Below are 20,983 nucleotides of genomic sequence, written 5' to 3'. Positions count from 1 at the left end.
GAAAAAATAGGAAAGTGAACAGTGTCTAGATAGAGAAAGAAGCTGAAAAAAACATTAAAATATCACAATGAAAAAAAAATCTTACCCATTATTGGACCTAGGGAAGGAAAGGGAAATTAGTATTAGAAACAAATCTACAGAAATATGCTTTATACAAAACAACACTTTGAGAAGTGGGAAAAAACTAGAAAACTATTATGCCTATCTAACCTCCTGAGATGGCTGCGTATCCTGTCAGAAATGGGTCTCCAGAACAAAGAGGTCAGTTCCCGTGGAGGAAATGGCATCTTTTGAATGCAGACTTGATGGCATCATACAACACTGTCGAGCTCCCTCCCTTCCCTAAACTACTCCCTCACAAGAAACCACCCCCAAATCTCCAGGAATTTCCCAAGCGATCCACCCACTCCACTGAGCAGAATTTGAAGCCTTACTCCAATCCAAGGAAATGTCTCCAGCTTAAGTGGCTCCTCCATTGAAGGAAGAACCAGGTTAGCACGAGGCTGCTTAAACTGGACTCTGTATGAAGCTCCTTGGATAGGGACCCCATTCCCCGACGGCAAGGAAGGCATGGGAACGGACCTCGTGGGTCCACTTCTGAGGCAGCGTGACAATGTCACACGTGGGAGTGACATCACCGTGCTGCCCTGAGAGGGCTCCTGCGCTTTGCAGCGGGCTGATTTTGACCCCCAATGAACCTGTTTTGGACCATTAGAGGCCAAAATCGGCCCACTGCGAAGCGCGCACATGCCCCCATGCCCTGCATGATGACATCACCTCTCGGAAGTGACATCATCACACTGGCACAGAGGAGGGGTGCGTGGAGTATCATGGACCCGGCAAAAACGTATATGCCGTGTCCCCCTGCTTCCCACAGGGAGGCTAAGGGGACCTGGTAATCCTATCTTTGGAGGACAGTTGGATTCACCCTAGTATTGTTTTTAAACATCAGCTAGAAACAAAATAGATTTAGAAAAGAAATTCCCTGGACAAATCTTATCCTACATCTAGTTTCCATTCTACGCTTACTCTTGCAGTGTAATCCTAAACAGAGTTACTCCAATTTAAGCCCAGTTACCTTTTTTACCTAGAGTGGCATAATTCTGCTTAAGACTGCACTCTTTGAGTATGTATTTTCTTAGGATGTAGAAATAAGATTTGGGTTCAGTAAGATTCATAGAGTAATAACAACAACAACATTCGATTTATATACCGCCCTTTGGTACTCTGCATTTTAACAATCCTTGTAGCACACAGTTGTATATTTGTCTTGATTGTCCCCCCTCCCCCCTTTTTCTGTATTTCCTTTTTGTTTTAAATTTAAAAAAGAGTCAGAGCTCACTTTGTCAGATACACAGAGCCCAAAGGCTCAGAGATCTTCTCCACTCCTCTCTGTATCTGACAAAGGGAGTGCTGACTCTCGAAACCACATATCTCAGGAATATAGTTGGTCTTTAATGTACTACTGGACCCAAATTTTTCGCATTTTACATCACCTAAACAGATTTCATCCTTTCTATGCCTGTAGACTTGACTTAGAACAGTGTAACTCTGGATGGCACTGTTACAATTTTTGTGAATGATGTGTATGTGTATGTGAGAGATTTTCCTTCTATATTCTCCTGTAGTTCAACAACATATTACAGTTTCTTCCATTTTATTTTAAAGAAAAGGTCCCCCCACCCCTATTTTGCAACTTTCACTGACAGAATTGCTTCATCTAGGAGCAAAACATTATGGGGAAAGAAAGAAATATTAACCCTTTCCTCCTTGCTGTTTTGTCACTGAAGAAAGCTGCTATGACAAGTTGGGATGGCAGGAGCACACACTAAAATGTTTTTTATGGGGAAATCTCCATTCTGTTCAATGCCACTGTCTTCGTGATGGTAGCATGTTTTGAGTCTGGGACTGAAGTCTAATGCCCAAACAAGATACTTTCCCCATTGTACCACCAAGCACCACTGAGAAAGAGGCTATAAAATGTTTGTTTACCGGCCTAGCAGTGCTCTACACTATTTACCACTAGACACCCTGAGGTAAATTTTGATGGTGTTTCTGAGAAACTATCTCTCCTGTCTTGGTAAAACATAGTTACAACCCTTTTCATCTTAATACTAAGGAGAATAGAGATTTAATACAACCAGACAAAGGTTTTTTTTACAGTGAGGGGAAAGTAAAGCAGGGATATTCGGGACCAACGTTATGTACATGTAATCTGTGGACAGATTGAGTTATGGAAATACAGTCTTCATAGAGTCATTTTGGTGTAGTGGTCAAGAGTGGTGGGACTTTAATCTGGAGAGCCAGGTTTGATTCCCTACTCCTCCACTTGAAGCCAGCTGAGTGACCTTGGGTCAGTCATAGTTCTCTCAGGGCGAAGCTACAAGTGACATATGACACTTGAACGGCAAGTGTATTTCTCCCTGTTCACTTGCCCTCCACTCAATCCACTTGCCGTTCAAGTGTCATTCGTCACTTGTAGCTTGGCCCTTAGAGTTCTACCCACCTTACAGGGTGATTGTTGTGGGGATAATAATAACATACTTTGTAAACCACTCTGAGTGGATGTTAAGTTTTCCTGATGGGTGGTATATAAATCAAATGTTCTTCTTCTTATTATTATTATTATTACAAAACATATATATTGCATTAGAGCATAGAGAAAGCTGGTAACTGCCAGACTGCTTTAGACTTCCAAAACTAGAGATGAGCATGAACCGAAATACAAACCAAAGTTCATCACTAACCAGGCCAGTTCGAGGATCGCAAACCAGAAGTTCATCAGAGCCCATTTCTGATGAACCACCATGAACTTTAGGCTGGTCCAATTGGCTCATTTTTTGGTTTGTTACTGCAGACAGCCTGGCACCAATCAATCAGTCTCCTAGACAATGGGAGATGGGCTTTCAGCAGACCTTCTGCTGACCTGGAAGTGACCTTCTGCTGACCCGGAAGTAACATTTTCATGAACTAAACAAACTGGTTCGTATTTTTCCCGGTTTGTGCCCATCTCTATTAAAAACTGTTCCCTTTTCCATAGGTGTCCAAAGCTTTGAGATTTTTTACTAGAGCCTTTTAAAAATGCAGGCCTCCAACTGTCCAATAGCTTCAAAATAACTATGAAACTATCAACCACTGTTTGCCATTCTAGGCCATCCCACTGTACAATCCACCTCCACTTGAAGTGACTGGAGACAGAGCAAGATCCCTGATCTGCCTATGGAATCATCTCTGATCCTAAAATCCGTTAAATGGCTCTATTCCCCTCTGCTCCTCCCCTCCCTTCTCCCTCCAAAGTTTCCAAGAGCTCTGACTGGCCAATGCTGCCTTTCGCGGTCAAATCTCTAGGGTGTGTTTGAAAAATAATAATGACATCTGTGCACTTATATACCACTCTCCCAGACAGTCTAGTGCCCCACTCAGAGAGTGAACAAAGTCAGTGTTATTATTATCCCCACAATACAGCTGGGGAACTGGGGCTGAGAGGAGTGGCTTACCCAAGGCCACCTGCTGAGCTCATGGCAGTAGTGGGAATTGAACCAGTAGAGTGCTGATTTGCAGTCCAACCACTTAACCACTATGCTAGAGCAGCTCAAAAGGAGACAGACTTGGCTGTGTCCATCAGAGCCAGCCCCAAGCAACTTTTACTTTTCCTGGGGAAAACTTGTAGGTAGCCATAATTTGGGGTTCTCGGTCATGAAGCTTGCTGAGTGACCTTATGGCAATCATTCCAAATCAGAGTAGTTTTGTGAATAAAATGAAGGAGACATGTATGCCACTCTTGGTAGGCTGAATGGGGTAATCATGTAATAGATAAAAAAAAGATAAATAGATTATCCCTCTCACGCATGAGTGCATTTTCCACAAAACTGATGATACAGGCATTTTGGCGAGGACCACAAGTTATTCGATTGCCAGTACAGTTTCTGGCAAGAGTAATACAACTTTCGCACTCCAAAGAGACACCTGGATGAAAGAAGGGAAAGGGTTTCATCAGGTACATGAGGTGGAGGGACTTTTTTTTTCTTCCTCTGAATATGATTAACACAAATATTATAACTAATAGATGACCCATATCCATGCCCATTTATATCATAGCAGACAACAAATCTATTGATCTCCAAGTTGTACTTAATGCTAACAAAATCACTAAAAGGTAGCCATGCTTTCTAAAATGTCTGTTTACTCCCACGTATTGAAGAGGTTCCAGTACATTTTAACAGCTCTCTGTGTTCTTACAACTGAAGGCTTCATTGCTGGGAAAAGGGAAAACTGCAGCACACATTTGACCCAGGGTACAAGGCCAGGGATTTTGAAGTTACCCTTGGAAGTAGGGTTCTCAGGTTCCTTGACTCCCCCAGTGGGAGATTAGGAGCCTAACACTTACCCTGTACATTTCTGGATTCTTTCTTTGTGTGCATGCGCAGCATGCTCCCGGTCCCATCTTGCATAATGACATCACTTCCGGGAAGTGACATCATCACATGAGTCAAAGGGCAGTCCCACAGGTCAAAGGGCACTCCCACACTCACCAAGGGGTATGATTTGGACTGAAACGGGCCTGCTGTGGGCGCAGGAGTGCACCATGCCGCCCAGGGTTCACTGTGCTGCCCAGGAGGGTGCCCCAGGAAGCATACCCCCTCCAGCCAAGTAAATGGTCATGGGGGGGACGAGTGGGAGCATGGGATCCCCCACCCTAGGTGGAGGAATGGAACCCCTACTTGGAAGGGTCCCCATCACTGCCTCAGCAACGACTGGGAGATTTATAGGCCAGGGTACAGGGAAGGTGGAGTTTGGGAAGGATGTCATATCACTTCTGGGTGACACCCTAGCATGACTTCCATAGAGGGCAGTGATCTCTGTGGCACTGAGAGATCTCTGTCTTTTGGTGCTACACCTCTGAAGATGCCAGTCACAGCTGCTGGCGAAACATCAGAAACTACAATGCCAAGACCACGGCTATACAGCCCAGAAAATCCACAACAACCAAACTGCATAGTATTTCCCCTCTCCATTCCCATACATTGAGGAACTTTACATACAGCCTTTTATATTTTATATTTTATATTCAACATTATATTCAATCTTTTTATGTTCAGCATATTAGCATGCTATCTTAACTATTTAGCTTGATCTATTTTAATATTACTTATATTTAATTCTTCTTAGTTTACAGCTACATATTTAAAAAACCCTTTCCATTTTTCCTGAAATTCTTGGTTTGGTCTATTGTGCATATACGTAAGAAGTCAGTTTTGCCATTGACACACATTCATACAATTTACTCATCCAATCAATCATGTCTGGACAAGATTCTGCCTTCCATTTTGTTGCATATACTACTCTTGCTGCTGTCACCATATATTTAAAATGTTCACTGTGCTCTTTTATTATATTACTTGGTAAAATATTTAATAACATATTTTTAGGTTCCAGCACAAAGCAAAACTTCAATATCTTTTGCATCTCCTCATATATTTTTATCCAGTATCTTCTTGCCATCTTACATGTCCACTATATATGATAAAAGCTGCATCCATACATCAGTTAATCCTTACTAGTTTTTGCAATATCTTTAGAATATACCATCTAAAAACAGTTTATTCCAATTTTTTCTTAACATGACAATCTCATTCTTCAGATTGTTTCACTCTTTCCAATACTGCTGTAGCACAGTGGTTAAGTGGTTAGGCTGCAAATCAGCACTCCACTGGTTCAAATCCCTTTATTACCATGAGCTTAGTAGGTGGCCTTAGGTAAGCCACTCCTCTCAGCCCCAGCTCCCCAGCTGTATTGTGGGGATAATAATAACACTAACTTGTTCACCACTCTGGGTTAGGCACTAATCTATCTAGAAGAGTGGTATACAAGTACAATTGTTATTACTATTACTATTACTATTACTATTACTATTACTATTACTATTACTATTACTATTACTATTACTATTACTATTACTATTACTATTACTATTACTTGCCACCAAAAGCAATCAACCCATTTCCATGCTTGAAGAGTTATACTGGTGGTATCAAGAGACTCTAAAGAATGCCGACTTGGATATCATTTGGCTCTATTAACCTCAATAAAATAACCTTCCCAACTCCTAGACAGGGGATACCAAGCACTTCTTACCTGTAGTGACAAATACAGAGAACAGGAACAGGCCTGGGAGAGCTTGCATGGCACTGGAAAATGCACAACACAAAGGTGAGCACGAAACATTTTTTTCTTGCAGTTTAGCTTTTATTTAATAATGTGCAACACCGTGTAGAAGATTTTTTTTAAAGCCCATGAATATATTTAAATTTCTACAGATGGACAATTAACACCCTCCAGAACAGTTTAGGAAAGGAACATGTGGTGGAACCATAAGCATCCTCTCCTTAACTACTGCAGCCCTGATCTAATTTGGGTACCATGTACCTGGGCATCGGGTTCTGGATACAGAACATGCAAAGCACATTTGATTATGACGTGCACCCAGGAGAAAAGATAACATTACGTTTCATTCCCCAACTGCGTAGGGTTCTTAATACATGACGAAATCATCGACCCACTAAAGTTAATGTTGTTTATCATGGAAGCAAGGGATCAAAGGTTGAGTACCCAAGCACGGATTCTGATCCCAGGATATATTTAACACAGATCTATATAAATACTTCGCAGTATGCTGATGCGAATTAAACTAGCCTATGTAAAAAGAACCTCCCTCCCCAGACTAGAGGCTTAAGTGCTCCCCCAACAATGGAACAACCTCCACACCCTCTCCCTACAACAGTATCATCGTGACACAAACACAGTTGGGCAGGGAGGCATCGAGGGGCTTGGCTGTCCCAATGGAACTCATCTCCCGGAACCCCAGGCCAAATTCCAAAGACCTGTGGAACTGGGCAGGTCAGTCATGCAATTGGTTTTCTCAGGGGTCATTTCGAAGAAAAAGAGCTGGAGGAACTCATTAGCATAACTCATTAGCATATGCCACGCCCCTTGCCATCATTGGAAGTGTGTCATTAGCATAATTGATTTGCATATGCCACACCCCCTGACAGCACATATCCTGGCTGTTTTAGACCCAATCCTGGCCATTCGGGGCCGAAATTGGGCTCAAAATGGCAAAAAAGAGCTGAAAATGGCCGAAAAGGGGCCTAAAATGGTCTGGATCAGGCTGCTCCTGAGCAGGAGAGTGATCCACCTCCTGTCAGAGGCCTGATCCGGGCTGTTTCAGCCCCAATCCAGGCCGAAACGGGACCAAAATGGCCAAAAATCAGGTGGGCGGGGCCACCTGACATGTGACCTCTTGGGAGAACTGCCGGAACTGCTCGCCTGCGCGTTCCCCCTCAAAATGAGCCCTGGGTTTTCTTATCATGTCTGGGTTGCGTCTGGATCATTTGAAGAAGACACCTGATGGAATCTCTATGGGCCCATGGCAGCTCTCAGATGTTCTGGCAACCGTTATCTTCTTTCTTTGTGTTCTCTGTATTCTCTCATCACCATGGAGATCATGAAGCTCTCTGCAGCCTATCACTCAGTTGATCTCCTTTGTGCCTGCGACTCTCTGGTCAGTCACTCAGGCCTGCTAAGGTTGCCAGCTCCAATAACAACAAACAACAACAACATTCAATTTATATACTGCCCTTCTGGACAACTTAATGCCACACTTAGAGCAGTTTACAAAGTGAGTTGCTATTATCCTCACAACAATCACCCTGTGAGGTAAGTGGAGCTGAGAGACCTATGAAAGAGCTGTGACTGACCCCAGGTCACCCAGCTGGCTTCAAGTGGAGGAGTGGGGAATTAAACCCACTTCTCCAAATTAGAGCTCTTAACTACTATACCAAACTGGAGAATATTTGTCAGCTAAATGAAGTACACGTCTTTGGGGCTCAAAGCCAAAATGCAGCTTAAAAAAAATTATATCAAAAGCATTTTGTAGTTGTTTTAGGAATTGCAACAAGTTGCCTGGGTTAGCAGAAGTGAGGGGAAATGATACTCGCCCACTAGCCTGAGTAGAAAGGGGCCAGTGCGATCTCACACTTCAGTCTCTCAGGGAGAATATCATGGCGAGACCCTTGCTTTAGTTGCAGGAAGAAGCACGTGCTGACAGCTATGCATGTCGCAAAAAGTCCTCTTAAAAAAAGGAAGTAATGAGGATTTTGGGTAATGGCTAGAGGTGAGAGTGGGCTTGTTGTTGTTGTTGTTGTTGTTGTTGTTGTTGTTGTTGTTGTAGTTATATTTAAAAAATAAGACAAAATGACACAAATGTGTTTTTTTAGTTTTTATTTATTATTAGATTTATGGGCCACTGTCCCTGCAAGTGGGTTCAGAGTGGATAACAACATTTAAAAGTTACAATAAAAGATAAAAAACAACAATAATAAAAAATAATAAAAACATTAAAAAAACAACAATAATATTAAGTTAAAAACATCAACACTTCAGTTTCAGTAAAAACTGTTCTTAGCCTTACTTATGTGCCACTCTTCCATGATAATGCCAGAGGTATAGTCCAGTTGATGCCTACAACTTGAATAACAAGGTTACATAAAGGCTTTGTGGCTGAAATTAACACTGCGTTGGGGCTGTATGAAGGTTGCCTATTTCTATTGGCAAAACAAATGATATTAAGCAAATCCAGCTACACTTTTTAAACCAGTGGGCTGCTAAAGGAACAGTTAACAGAAAGCTTGAGAGGTCAGTTGGGGGACGGTCGGATAAGAGCTCCTACAGGAATGTTAACTAATAAAATTATATATGGGGAAGTGCTTTTACATAAAGCTTTGACCTTGAAATTTCTGATAATTAAGGGAAATAGGGAGCACACACAGCAATGTAAAACCCCAACGTTCCAAGGAAGACAATGCACATATTCTCTGATTTATATATATAAAGCTTTCTGTGAAAAGTGCCAAATGTTTTAACATGTAACCTTGCTTTAGACATGAGACAAAAAGCACCACTGAATTCTTCCTGCACTACCTGGGCTGTGTGGTTAGAGGCAAAAATGAGAAGTGAGCCATTTGTCAATCAAATGTATGGTCATGCCAACACGGCATTAACCTTTTCGCTATGTATAAGGTGGTAGAAGGGATGTATAAGTCATAGCTAACTTATGGTGACCCCTGCTGGGATTTTCAAGGAAAGACACTAACTGAGGTGGTTTGCCATTGCCTGCCTCTGCAACCCTGGTCTTTGGAGGTCTCCTATCCAATTACTAACCAAGGCTGACCCTGCTTAGCCTCTGAGATCTGATTAGATCAGGCTTACCTGGGCTATCCAGGTCAAGGCCACTATGTATACAGGAAATATCAAAAGCATGTTAAGTGATTGTAAAAATACTCTCTCGTTGCTTCTAGAAAGTACACAGGCTCAGACTTTGGCAAGCCTCCAGAGAAAGGAAGAGAAGACCTCAAATAACACAAAGCAAACTAGATAGGAAATGAGAAGCTATAGAAGGTGAGATGTACACGGCGGGATTAAGAGTCAACAGGAATGTGTCATAGTTTGTACTAGAAAAAACAGTGATGGAAAGATTTTGTCATTAGAAGTCCAGCCAAGATGTGGAGGTAGAGCATGGTTGAATCAGAGCCTATATTTGTTCCTCCAGAGTACGCTGCTCTGCATATGACTTCAGGAGCACCCCATAGAGTTATGTTCCCGGAAAAGATTAGTCCTGCATCTGCTGCGTTGGCACAGAATGATTCCGTGGCACAGCCTTTTTGGGTGATCTCATACGTGGTGGTAGTAACATCGTTTATTGTGGTGACTGAAGCGGGAAAGAGAAACCAGAGAATTTGCATAACACTCCATGCCACTTTGTGCTTTAAAAGCACATCACCCACAGGTTTAAGGAAGAAGATCTTCTTTCTTGGTTTACGTTCCACGGTACCTCTATGTACAATTCCATCTACTTCCTGATTGCCAGCCCACTTCCTATTTCACCCAATTTCTTTAGCCATCCTGTCTTTCGACCATCTTACCAAGCATTATGAGCTGCTTCATTCAATTCCCTAGTAATCTAAGGCAGCTTCCTGGTATAAACTAATCAAATCTGACCATTCAAGATCTCCCAGTATTTCTCATTACAACCTCAGAGTGTCTTTCACTGCTCTGCGCTTCCAGATGATGCAGACAGCTCTTTTGGCAGGGCGTTATTCTCACACCCCTATGGAACATCGCACCTGCATTTGTGGATTACCCACAGTGGAGAACCTTTCCCACTACCTACTTTATTGTCCATTATATGGTGTACCCAGAGCTAAATTTTTGGCTAGAATCCTATCAGTGACAAACACATACTCTGAAATCGAAAAAATTGTGTTTTTGTTATTTGACACTGATCATCAGGTGTCCTATAGAGTCTCTCAGAGCCAAGCTACAAGCGACGCCTGACACAGGTTGGACACTTGTTAGTTTTCCTCAAGTTTTGATGGGAAATGTAGGCGTCCTGGTTTTACAGCTTGGCTCTCCATTACAGCTGCAAGACCAGGTCCATTTCCAGATGGCTTACCTGCACCCGGAACGTCGCGCCACATTGCAGGGAAAATGCGAAATATCGCGTTTTCTTGCATGAGTTTTGCGCGACGTTGCGCAAAAGTCATGCGAGAAAACGCGATATTTCACATTTTCCCCGCAATGTGGAGCGACATTCCGGGTGCAGGTAAGCCATCTGGAAACAGCCCAGGATGCCTACATATCCCATCAAAACTTGAGGGAAGCTGACAAGTGTCCAACCTGTGTCAGGCGTCACTTGTAGCTTGGCTCTCAGTTTGCACTCGCAGCCAAAAAGATCAGATCTAAGGTGGTGCTGAATGAGGCTATTTCGGAATAGTTTGACATACTGTATTGTTTTAATTAATTTTACTAACCTATACAAACTGTGCCAAGGGATTTAATTGTTTATTAGTCAATGTTTGGTGAATTGTGACAGCCTATGACTATAGACAATAAACTCTTTTGACTCTGACTCGTAGATACCCCTTCTGGCACTTTCTTCAGAGCTTCATTAGGAATGCTAAGGGGGACAGGAGTTTGTAACACAAAATTATGGGCCTGCCTAGGAAGATCACAAAAATGCCACCAAGGGACAACCATAGCTTACCAACGTCTTTTATATATGAATGGATAACTGAGGGGATCTTTGTCTGAGTATCTTTGGTTAACCGTAACCCTAATCCTAACCCTCACAAATTAAGTAGCTCTGAAACTAGTCAAATAAGTGTTCTATCTCCTCTGCTGCCCTTTTCACCAATTGTCCTCCTCCTCAACCTACCCTTCTAATTCCCTTACCTTTCCCTCTTCCTTCAGCCACCTTTCCTCTGAGCTCTTGGCTTCTCAGGATACTCATATTCAGGTTTTTTCCCTCATTGCTCAGCCAGAATCATAGACCTGCCCATCTTTTGGCCTCCTGGTAGTTCTTAATTTCTGACAAAGTTTTGTCCTGGAATGTATGAACTAATGTAGAACCAGTTAGGTATGCTCTTTTACAGTTTCAGACTAAAACTGCAGATAGCTCAAGATGGGTACCCGTGTTAGTCTGTCTGTAGCAGTAGAAAAGAGCAAGTGTCCACTAGCACCTGTAAGACTAACAAAATTTGTGGTAGAGATGAGCTTTTGTGAGTCACAGCTCTCTTCAGATACCAAGTGAGCTGTGTGACTCATGAAAGCTCATACCCTACCACAAATTTCATTAGTCTTATAAGTGCTGCTAGACTAAAACTGGGAATATCTGGGTTAAAAGCCCAATTCATCCATGCAGCAACCTGTATGAACTGCCGTGGTCTCAGCCTAACTTACGTCCCAGTATGGTTGTAAAGATAAAATGGAGAAGGAAACAAACATGAACGCAATGTTGAGCATCTATAGAAGAGTGGTAAGCAAAAGGATGGTATGTCCACACAATGCCTACCACATTTTTAGCTTTACATTTTAAGATTTCCAATCAGAAATTTGCTTTTCAAATGGTCTACTTTACAATACTTGGTATCAAGGGTCATTTCGTAGAAAAACAGCTGCAGGAACTCATTAGCATAACTCATTAGCACAACTCATTTGCACGTGCCACGCCCCTTGCCATTGCAGGAAGTGTGTCATTAGTATAACTGATTTGCATATACCACACCCCCTGACATCACCTATCCTGACTGTTTTGGACCCAATCCTGGCCATTTAGGGCTGAAATTGGGCTCAAAATGGCAAATATGGGCTGAAAATAGCCGAAAAGGGGCCCAAAATGGTCAGGATTGGGCCATTGCTCAGCCGGAGAGTGATTCACCACACATCAGAGGTCCAATCCTGGCTGTTTGGGGACCAATCCTGGCCATTTTGAGCCCGAATTGGGCCATTTTGGCCCCGATCCATGCTGAAACAGGCCCCAAATGGCCAAAAATCAGGTGGGCGGGGCCACCCGACATGTGACCTCTTTGGAGAACTGCCAGAACTGCGTTCCTGCTCGTTCCCCCTCAAAATGAGCCCTGCTTGGTATGATTATTTAAAAACAAAAAAACAGGATTACCTGTTTTATCTCCTGCTCTCCTGGTGAAACAATGAGTTGCTGATCCTTTGCAACTGATGACCTCCTCTTTGCATGTGTCAAATCCCTCAGCATTACAGAAAGGGCACCGTAGCCCGTTTAAGACTTCATCCCTCTTTGGTACTGAAAACAAATAGCTAGGAATCAGCGTTGATGAATTCATGGGCAAGACCAACCTCTGGTGGCGCAGCATAAAACAAAGGTCACCCTTACACACTCAAATCTCTTCTAAATTGAATATTTGGCCAACTATTATGGTGCATAAGCAAGAACCTATGAAGATGTAGTTAACCTCTGAAACCCAGCACTAGGAGACAACATCCAAGTAAGGAGGACTCTGAGCCAGGGCAACAGGTTGGCAGCTCCATGAAATGGGATACTGGACTTGATGGACCACAGGTGTGATCTTATTTCAGAGAAATGGGTTTTTTACACACTGGAAAAGACCAACGTTCCTGCTTGCAAGCATGTCATCTGATACTGTTTGTGTTTGGAGATATGCTGCTCTTGAAACTGGAGGTTCTCTTAAGCTGCAGTCATTGCCAAGAGGAGCTGAAAGCCGCAGTAGCCTAGCACAAGCAGCTCCCATTAAGGCTGGGCTGTATGGCACAGCTGTGAGAGCATCCGATTGATAAAATCATCCCATGACTCAACCAGGTGTCCAGCTGGCCCTCGGGAGCCTCACATGATGATCCAGTCATATTCAGAAACATCATAGAATCACAGAGTTGGAAGAGGGGCCATACAGACCATCTAGTCCAACCCCCTGCCCAGTGCAGGATCAGCCTAAGGCATCCCTGACAAATATTCATCCAGCCTCTTCTTGAAAACTGCCAGTGAGGGGGAGCTCACCACCACCTCCTTAGGCAGCTGATTCCACTTTCGAACTACTCTGACCGTGAAAAAGTTCTTCCTAATATCCAGCCTGTACCTTTGTGCATGTAATTTAAGCCCATTGTTTCGGGTCCTACCCTCTGCTGCCAACTGGAACAGCTCCCTGCCCTCCTCCAAATGACAACCTTTCAAATACTTAAAGCTTGTGTCTAAGGTTGGGAGTAGAGTAATGAGGTACAAAATGGGGTAATTGCTCTCTTGATCCATGGAGAGTAGGGGGGTATTCCAACCTGGGCAACAAACAACACCTCCTGAGCTTAAGTCTTCAAACAAGCAAAGTAAGAAAGTCCAGTGGGGTAACTGGGCTCCGGTGATGTTTTAATAGAAGATCTAGTGGCAAGGGTGTACCATTTAACACTGGAAATGCAGCACGATCGGTCCCTGCATCTCTTCCTCCACTAGTGTATCCTGTATTGACACCTTATTTAGGGATCAGTTTATCCGTTTTAACTTTAAATGTTTATTTTAAAATTAGATCCAGAGGAGTTAGCCGTGTTAGTCTGCACTTGCAAAATAGCAAAGAGTTCAGTAGCACCTGTAAGACTAACCAACTTTATTGTAGCATAAGCTTTTGAGAATCACAGCTCTCTTCATCAGACACATCATACCCTCCATGCACCTGATGAAGAGAGCAGCAGTTCTCGAAAGCTTATGCTACAATAAAGTTGGTTAGTCTTGAAGGTGCTACTGGACTCATCACTATTTTAAAATTGTATTTATAGGTTGTTGTGAGCCACCCTGAGCCTATGCGCAGGGAGGGTGGGGTATAAATGTAATAAACTAAACTGTCACTCACATTCCTCCCATCCCCTGCCAAAAGGAGCAGGAATTCAGTTGCAGGTAGAAGATGGATGTTAGGATCTAGGGAGGAACCAGAGGTGCAGGCATGATGTCAGGTTTTCCGCAATACATCTATTGTTAATGGGGAAAGTATGATCTCCAGCAGACAATCTGATAGCCCTTCTTGAAGATCAAGCTATTAATGCGTTCATCTCTCTTTAAATATTTAGTCTCTGTAATCATGTGCCACTGAAATTGCTCATTATGGGGGACCCATAGCAGGATAAAGGCCAGCCATACCACCAGAGGTTGCTGAAGAAACTGTGTGTGGCATCTTTGGATTCTACTACCTGACAGTTAGAGCAGTCCCTCAGTAGGACAGGTTTCCTCGGAAGGTGGTGGTTCTCCTTCTTTGGAGGTTTTTAAGCAGAGGCTAGATGGCCACCTGACAGCAATGCTGATTCTGTGAACCTAGGCAAAGTATGAGAGGGAGGGCAGGAAGGGTTACATCAGTGCTGAGTTCTTGTGGACCCTTCTTGCATGCTCTGGGTAATTCCAATTGCCACTTTGAAGTTAGGAATCAATTTTCCCCAGGCCAGTTCGGCTAGGGATCCTGATGGTGTTTTGCCATCTTCTGGGAATGGAGCAGGGGTCACTGGGGGTGTGGGGGGGAGGTAGTTGTGAAGTTCCTGCATTGTACAGGGAGTTAGACTAGATGACCCTGGATATTCCTTCCAACTAGGGTTGCCAGCTCCAAGTTGGGAAATTCCTGGAGATCTGGGGGGTGAAATGTGGAGAAACCTGGAGAAAGTGGGATTTGGGGAAGGAAAGGACCTTGGTATGGCATAATTCCATAGAGTCCACCCTCCAAAGCAGCCATTTTCTCCAAGGGAACTGATCTCTGTGGCCTGGAGCTCAGTTGTAATTCCAGGAGATCTCCAGCCACTACCTGGAGGCTGGCAACCCTACTTCCATCTCTATGATTCTATTGATTCTACCTTCCGGAGGACCAAGGAAAGCAAAACCTTTTTGACTGTGCAACAGCCATCCATTCCTTCAGAGGCTGTTGAATAATATTAAGTCTTGAAATTTTTCCACTCTTCCTACTTGGAAAACTTTTCAAGTGAATAAGCAACTAATAAATGTATTCCATAAATACATAAATAAGGGGCCGCCACAAGCTGCTTCAATCCAGTACCAGATGTGTCACACCTACTGATGCTGGAAGGACTTAGGTCATGCCAACTATTGGGAGAATTTGTTCAAGAGAATGAGCAGATATATAAGAGGGGTCCTAGGGTTATTAAGACTATGATAGAATCAGGCCTGAGGAAGAGCTCCCAAGGCATAGATCATACTTTGAATATGTATAAGGATCCAGGTTTGAAATTCCCTGCATCTCCATTGAAAATCATCTTTTGCAATAGGGCAGGGAAATACTTTGGAGATCCACTGCCAAACAAAATAGACAACATGGCACTAGGAGCATCAACAATATGTTCAGCAGAAATACTTCATATATGCACAGGATACTTACTTGCAGGCGTTGCTACGTTACAGCCATCAGTTGTACAGCAGATGCTGTTCCCCACCTCCTGATATCCATTTTCAAGATCCCTAAATATTGGACCAGGAGTGCACTTCTTACGAGTTGTGCATTGGTTATTGGTACTTCTCACCTTCCAGACAGCTGTTCATCAGGATGAAATGAGAATTTATTTCCCAGAGATCAGGATTTCACAAAGAGGCTCCCCAAACTGGCTCCCCAAAAGCTCTGCTCTGCTTTCTGTAAATGTTCAATATTATCTTGATGATATTGGACAGTCTTTGATAATATTTCATCAATGACACCCAGTCAGATTTGGCACTGCATTTGAAGCCAAAATAACCAGGGGATGCCAACTGACCCACTCGGAAAGTTAGAGAAACAGTTTGGGTGAGAATGCAAATTTGATATTTTGAGTTGGAAATATCAAACTGAAAAACATTTTGAAACACTCATTCTAGCTGTATCTGAAGAAGTGAGCTGTGGCTCACGAAAATTCATACCACCTGACCACTAACTTTGTTAGCCTTGTAGGTGCTGCTGGACTCTGGCCCTTTTCTATTGCTACAGACTGACTAACACGGCTTCCCATCTTGATCTAATTCCTATGGAGTTTTTCACCTTTCAGTGGTTGTATCCACCACATTATGAAATGCAGGTCTCTCATGAGCATTAGTTTGGCTGGTAGATGTGTATGTATGTGTGTAAGATGTGGGGAGGACTGTGAAATAATTTTACTGTCTTCTTTCTAGCTTTGGCTGGTTTTGTTAGTGCCTTTAGTCACCACTATGGCATGAAAAAAATGTGATAAATGTTGTTTTTTTTAACTGATTACTACAGACCATGTATGTTTTTCTGGTGATTTGCTGCTCTTATTCCCTGAAGGAAATGCACTCTGCATATGCTCAAAGGTTCCACAGCTAGGTCCAAAATGTCTCTTCTTTGGTCTGTAGCTATTTCCTTAGGACTCATTTACTTTGTCTCCAGCCTTAATTTCCAATCTAAAGCATATTCCTTTGGAGAAGTGAGATCAAGAAGGGTAGCCATGTTTGTCTGGCTGTTTTCACACATGTGTGTAACCTCTGGACAAGCGCATAAAGCTCACAGCATGAAGCATCTTCCTAGCACAATTTCCTGACACAATCCCCTTTAACGGCATGATGATGTCAGAAAACGCACCATTAAACAGGATTGTGCCAGGAAATTGTGCTAGGAAGATGCTTCATGCCATGAGTTTTGTGCAATTTTCTGGAGGGTTAGAGCATGTGAAAACAGCCTCTGTATCAGTAGAAAAGAGCAAGAGTCCAGTATCACCTATAAGACTAACAAAATTTGTAGCAGGGAACGAGCTTTCATGAGCCACAGTTCACTTCTTCAGAACGAAAGCTCACAAAGGGTCATACCCTAACACAAATTTTGCTCTTTCCTTTGGAGGAATGTTTTGGGGTGAGGAACAGTTTGGGGTTAAAACACTGCTTCCGTGATGGATTCTTCTTGGTTCTATTTAACTTACAAGCCACCTTGAATAGTGGAAGAGGCAAGAAAAGGAAGGGAGGAAGAAAGAGAGGGGAGAGAGAAGGACAGAGAGGGAGAAGGGGGGAAGCAAAGGGGACTCCCTCCCTTTAGTTTTCCTCTCTACTCCTCATTTCTCTAGTTCAGTCCCTCTTGAAGCCTTTCTTTTCTTGGTCTCTCTTCTAATCTTGGCTTGTGGACTTTCTCTCCGGCTCCCACCTCCCACATTTTCTAAGCTCCTGCTCCCTGACCCCTGCCTTTCCCATCCTGAGCACTTCTAGAAGCCCAGCCACTATTAACAGAAGCTCTACCAATGGCAACATTCAAGCAGGATTCACTCAGCCAATGGCTGCCATAGAACGTTGTGCCTTCTCCACTTCTCTGTGACATCAGGGCAGCTCAGCCAATCATTGTCAGAGGCTTCTTCAACATCATTCCTAGACTACCCCCCAATCGAGTCTAATGGATTTAGACAGTGGAAAGGCCCACTCACCTGTCAATTCAATTGTCAAACCATTTCAACTCAGAAAAAACATGCTGAACTATGAATGATTTATTTCAGTCACAGACTTTTAAAAAATGGCTCTGAACATTTCTAAATAATGCTATAGACAACAAATAGCATCTATTTCTTTGCCATAGGACAGTATTGACAATATTTATTTATTTAGATAATTATACTGTCCTTTTCTCCACAGTGGAGTCTCTAAATAGCTTGCAAACTTAGTCCCCCTTCCGAACATTTCAGAATGAGTATATCTAGCCAGTTCAGTGGCAGATGTTGCCTTGAGAGGCTGAAAACTTACATGATTTTGCTTCAATCACTACGGAGATACAGGCATCAAACACAGGCTCACAGGGCTCGACGGGTTCGACACAGGTGCCATTTAAATAGAAGCATGTCTGACACTGTATAGAAGACCCTAGAACAAAAAAAAGAAAAAGAATGAAGACGGTGGACTAGGTACAGCAGAGTGAAGACAGAGCCTTAATTCAACCCCTTGCAAACTTTCTCCACCCACACAGCATTCTTGATTTTTCTTTTTTAGTTCAGAACACACTCATGTTTCATGGATGTAAGAGAATAACTGGTGTGGCAGGGACCGGCAAAAACCACTGGATGTGGTAAGAGGCTCAACGGAAAGAGGAAAGACCATAGCAGTAATTCATGCAGAGGTACTGCAGGTATCCTCTTTTGGCAAGCTGTCCCTTTGTAATCGACAACAGGATTTTTTAAGTCATTAACACAAACACACACACACACACACACACACACACACATATAAACTTATGCATACATACATACCTACCTACCTACCTACACACACACACACACACACACACACACACACAGACACATACATACAGGAGTGGTCCTCTGGGACATATAAAAGAGGAAAGGAAGTTGCCTTCCATTGGAGAAAAGCAGAACCACAACTAAAATGGACCCACAGAATCCATCCCCCTGCCTCTGAGTTTCTTTTCATTCTTCCTACCGCCTGCCGGATCAGCCTCAGAAATGAGTTTGCAGTCCAGTCAGCAACTTGTCCTCTCACAAAGTCTTGAGCAGTTCCCAACAATGAGAAGGGCCCCACCCAACCTAACCCAAAATACAATATCATGCACAGTGCTGAGGTTACTTGAGTAATGTCTTACTCAACTAGCTGTGACCTCCCAGCAACAGAAATGCTGAACTCTAAACTTGTGCTGCCATAGGACATTTGAGGACTGATTCCTTCTCACAGGAGGAAATGAAATGGAAGGTCTTGAGAGCCAGTTTGGTGTAGTGGTTGAGAGAAGCAGGACTCTAATCTGGAGAGCCGGGTTTGATTCCCCACTCCTCCCCTTGAAGCCAGCTGGGTGACCTTGGGTCAGTCACAGCTCGCTTGGAGCTCTCTCAGTCCCACCCATCTCACACGGTGATTGTTATGAGGATAATAATAACACACTTTGTAAACAGCTCTGAGTGGGCGTTAAGTTGTCCTGAAGGGCAGTATATAAACTGAGTGTTGTTGTTGTTGTTGTTATGGGTAGAAGAAGGAAAATATTTCCATTACTCCCTTGAATCCGCAACGCCCCCCCTTTGATTTGTGCAGAAGTGACAAGTCTTTCTAGAAGTTTTCCTTTCCCCACAGTTCGCCTGTTGAGGTCTGTCAGTTTTTCAGGGATTATAATGCTCACTAAAGCAACAGTGCCTGCCTGGTTGCAGACAGATAAAAGTAGCCCGAACACATTTTCCAGCTGTTGTATTTCCTTACAGTTGGGATGAAATTCTCAAGGACTGCATGCCTCACCTGAGAGATCCTTTCTATCTCAAATCTAACAGAGGATCTCTTGGGAGAGAGGGGTACAAAAAATTACATCCCAGTTGAATGGAGTTGCAGCTAGAAACGTGTTTCCCATGGAATCCAATGGAAATCGAGCTCAAAAGGGGAAAGAAATAAAATAAACCGCACAAACTTTTGGAAATAAAAGAGGAACAAAAAATAACATTTGCACACCCGTACAACCTACCTCTTCTAGCTGTTGCGAACAGGACAGCAAAGATGAAGAAGGAAACCGGAGCCGTCATGTTGCCTCCAAGAGTTTGTGGTGCAGGCACACCCGGCTGGCTTCTCTGATTATGAAATCTAGTATGTGCTGAAATTTATAAGCAGCATATCATTTGAGTATAGCTAAACCTTCTTACTCAATGGGGTAATCAGTAACCTGAAAGGAATGCAGTAACAGTCCACGATTTCCTCATAACGGACATGATCAGTCACCAAGCCCAAGTATCTCTTTGTATTGTTGTGTATTTTTCCATGTGCAAACTGAATAAAAGTTCTTTGAAACTTCAGAAGCTTTGACCTACTTGCCGTGAACACTTCTTTTCAGCTGAGAAATATCTGAAGTTAGCAACAGTTCCTTCTAATAGCGTTACCTTTCTCACCGTGAAATGAGGATTTGTTTTCAAAGGGCCAGTTCATGCATTAATGGTCAGGGCTTGGAGCTTGGGCAACGCCCATGGGTTAATTGGTTTAGCCCAGTAGGGCAGAATCGGTATCTGGAGAGGAACTTTGCAATTCTGCCCAGAGTGGGGAAGGGGGCAGGCACGGAAAGAAGGCAAAGTTCCTCTCCCCCAGCAATCTTTGAAAACTTTTATTTTAAGACATGGCACCCATAAATTGCACTAGAAAATGCTTCTAACCTCATTTTGCTTGTATTTTCAACCTTCCTCTCTACAGTGATCCCAAATGACCCTTTTCAAACTACAGTTCCCAGGAAACATAGCATCATACGACACTGGAAGAACATGTGCCAGATGTCTTCTGTGGAGAGACGCTAGTTTGGTATTATTTCTTAAATCATATTATTCTTGCAGGGCTGTAATTCTCAAGCTAAAGACAGAAAACTGGATTGTTGAAAGATTTGGTTTAAAGAAATTTTCTTAACTTACATGTGTGTTGCAAGTTTGGTTCCTGAATTAGCCCCATAGAACCCCACCCAACCCCCACCTACCACTTCCAAAAAAGAGGTTATACTTGCTAGCTAATTTTTCAGGCAAACTGTTCTGTATAGTCTGGAGATCAGTTACAAGGCTGGGAGATCTCCAGGTCCCACCTGGAAGTTGGCAACCCTATACATAGTACAATGATTGCAAGCCCGTCGGTCCAGATGTAGTGCCACAAATCAGGAGGTCTCAATTGCCATATGTTGGACAGACTGCAAGTATTTCT

General features: G+C 43.1%; 1 protein-coding gene across 1 annotated transcript; it reads right to left on the bottom strand.

Annotated features, from left to right (window-relative positions):
• Window positions 1-8,308: 8,308 nt before the first annotated feature.
• LOC129343465 (phospholipase A2 inhibitor and Ly6/PLAUR domain-containing protein-like) lies at window positions 8,309-19,867 on the bottom strand. Its single transcript, XM_054999668.1, has 5 exons — window positions 19,779-19,867; window positions 18,071-18,187; window positions 15,744-15,896; window positions 12,515-12,655; window positions 8,309-9,766 (listed from the first exon to the last, which is right to left on the bottom strand). The coding sequence occupies exons 1-5, from the start codon at window positions 19,834-19,836 to the stop codon at window positions 9,510-9,512; spliced, it is 726 nt and encodes a 241-aa protein (XP_054855643.1). The 5' UTR covers window positions 19,837-19,867; the 3' UTR covers window positions 8,309-9,509.
• Window positions 19,868-20,983: the final 1,116 nt, after the last annotated feature.

This window comes from Eublepharis macularius, chromosome 15 (genome assembly GCF_028583425.1).
Source record: "Eublepharis macularius isolate TG4126 chromosome 15, MPM_Emac_v1.0, whole genome shotgun sequence".
Classification (NCBI taxonomy): Eukaryota; Metazoa; Chordata; class Lepidosauria; order Squamata; family Eublepharidae; genus Eublepharis; species Eublepharis macularius.
This window is presented reverse-complemented; position numbering and strand designations above follow the sequence as displayed.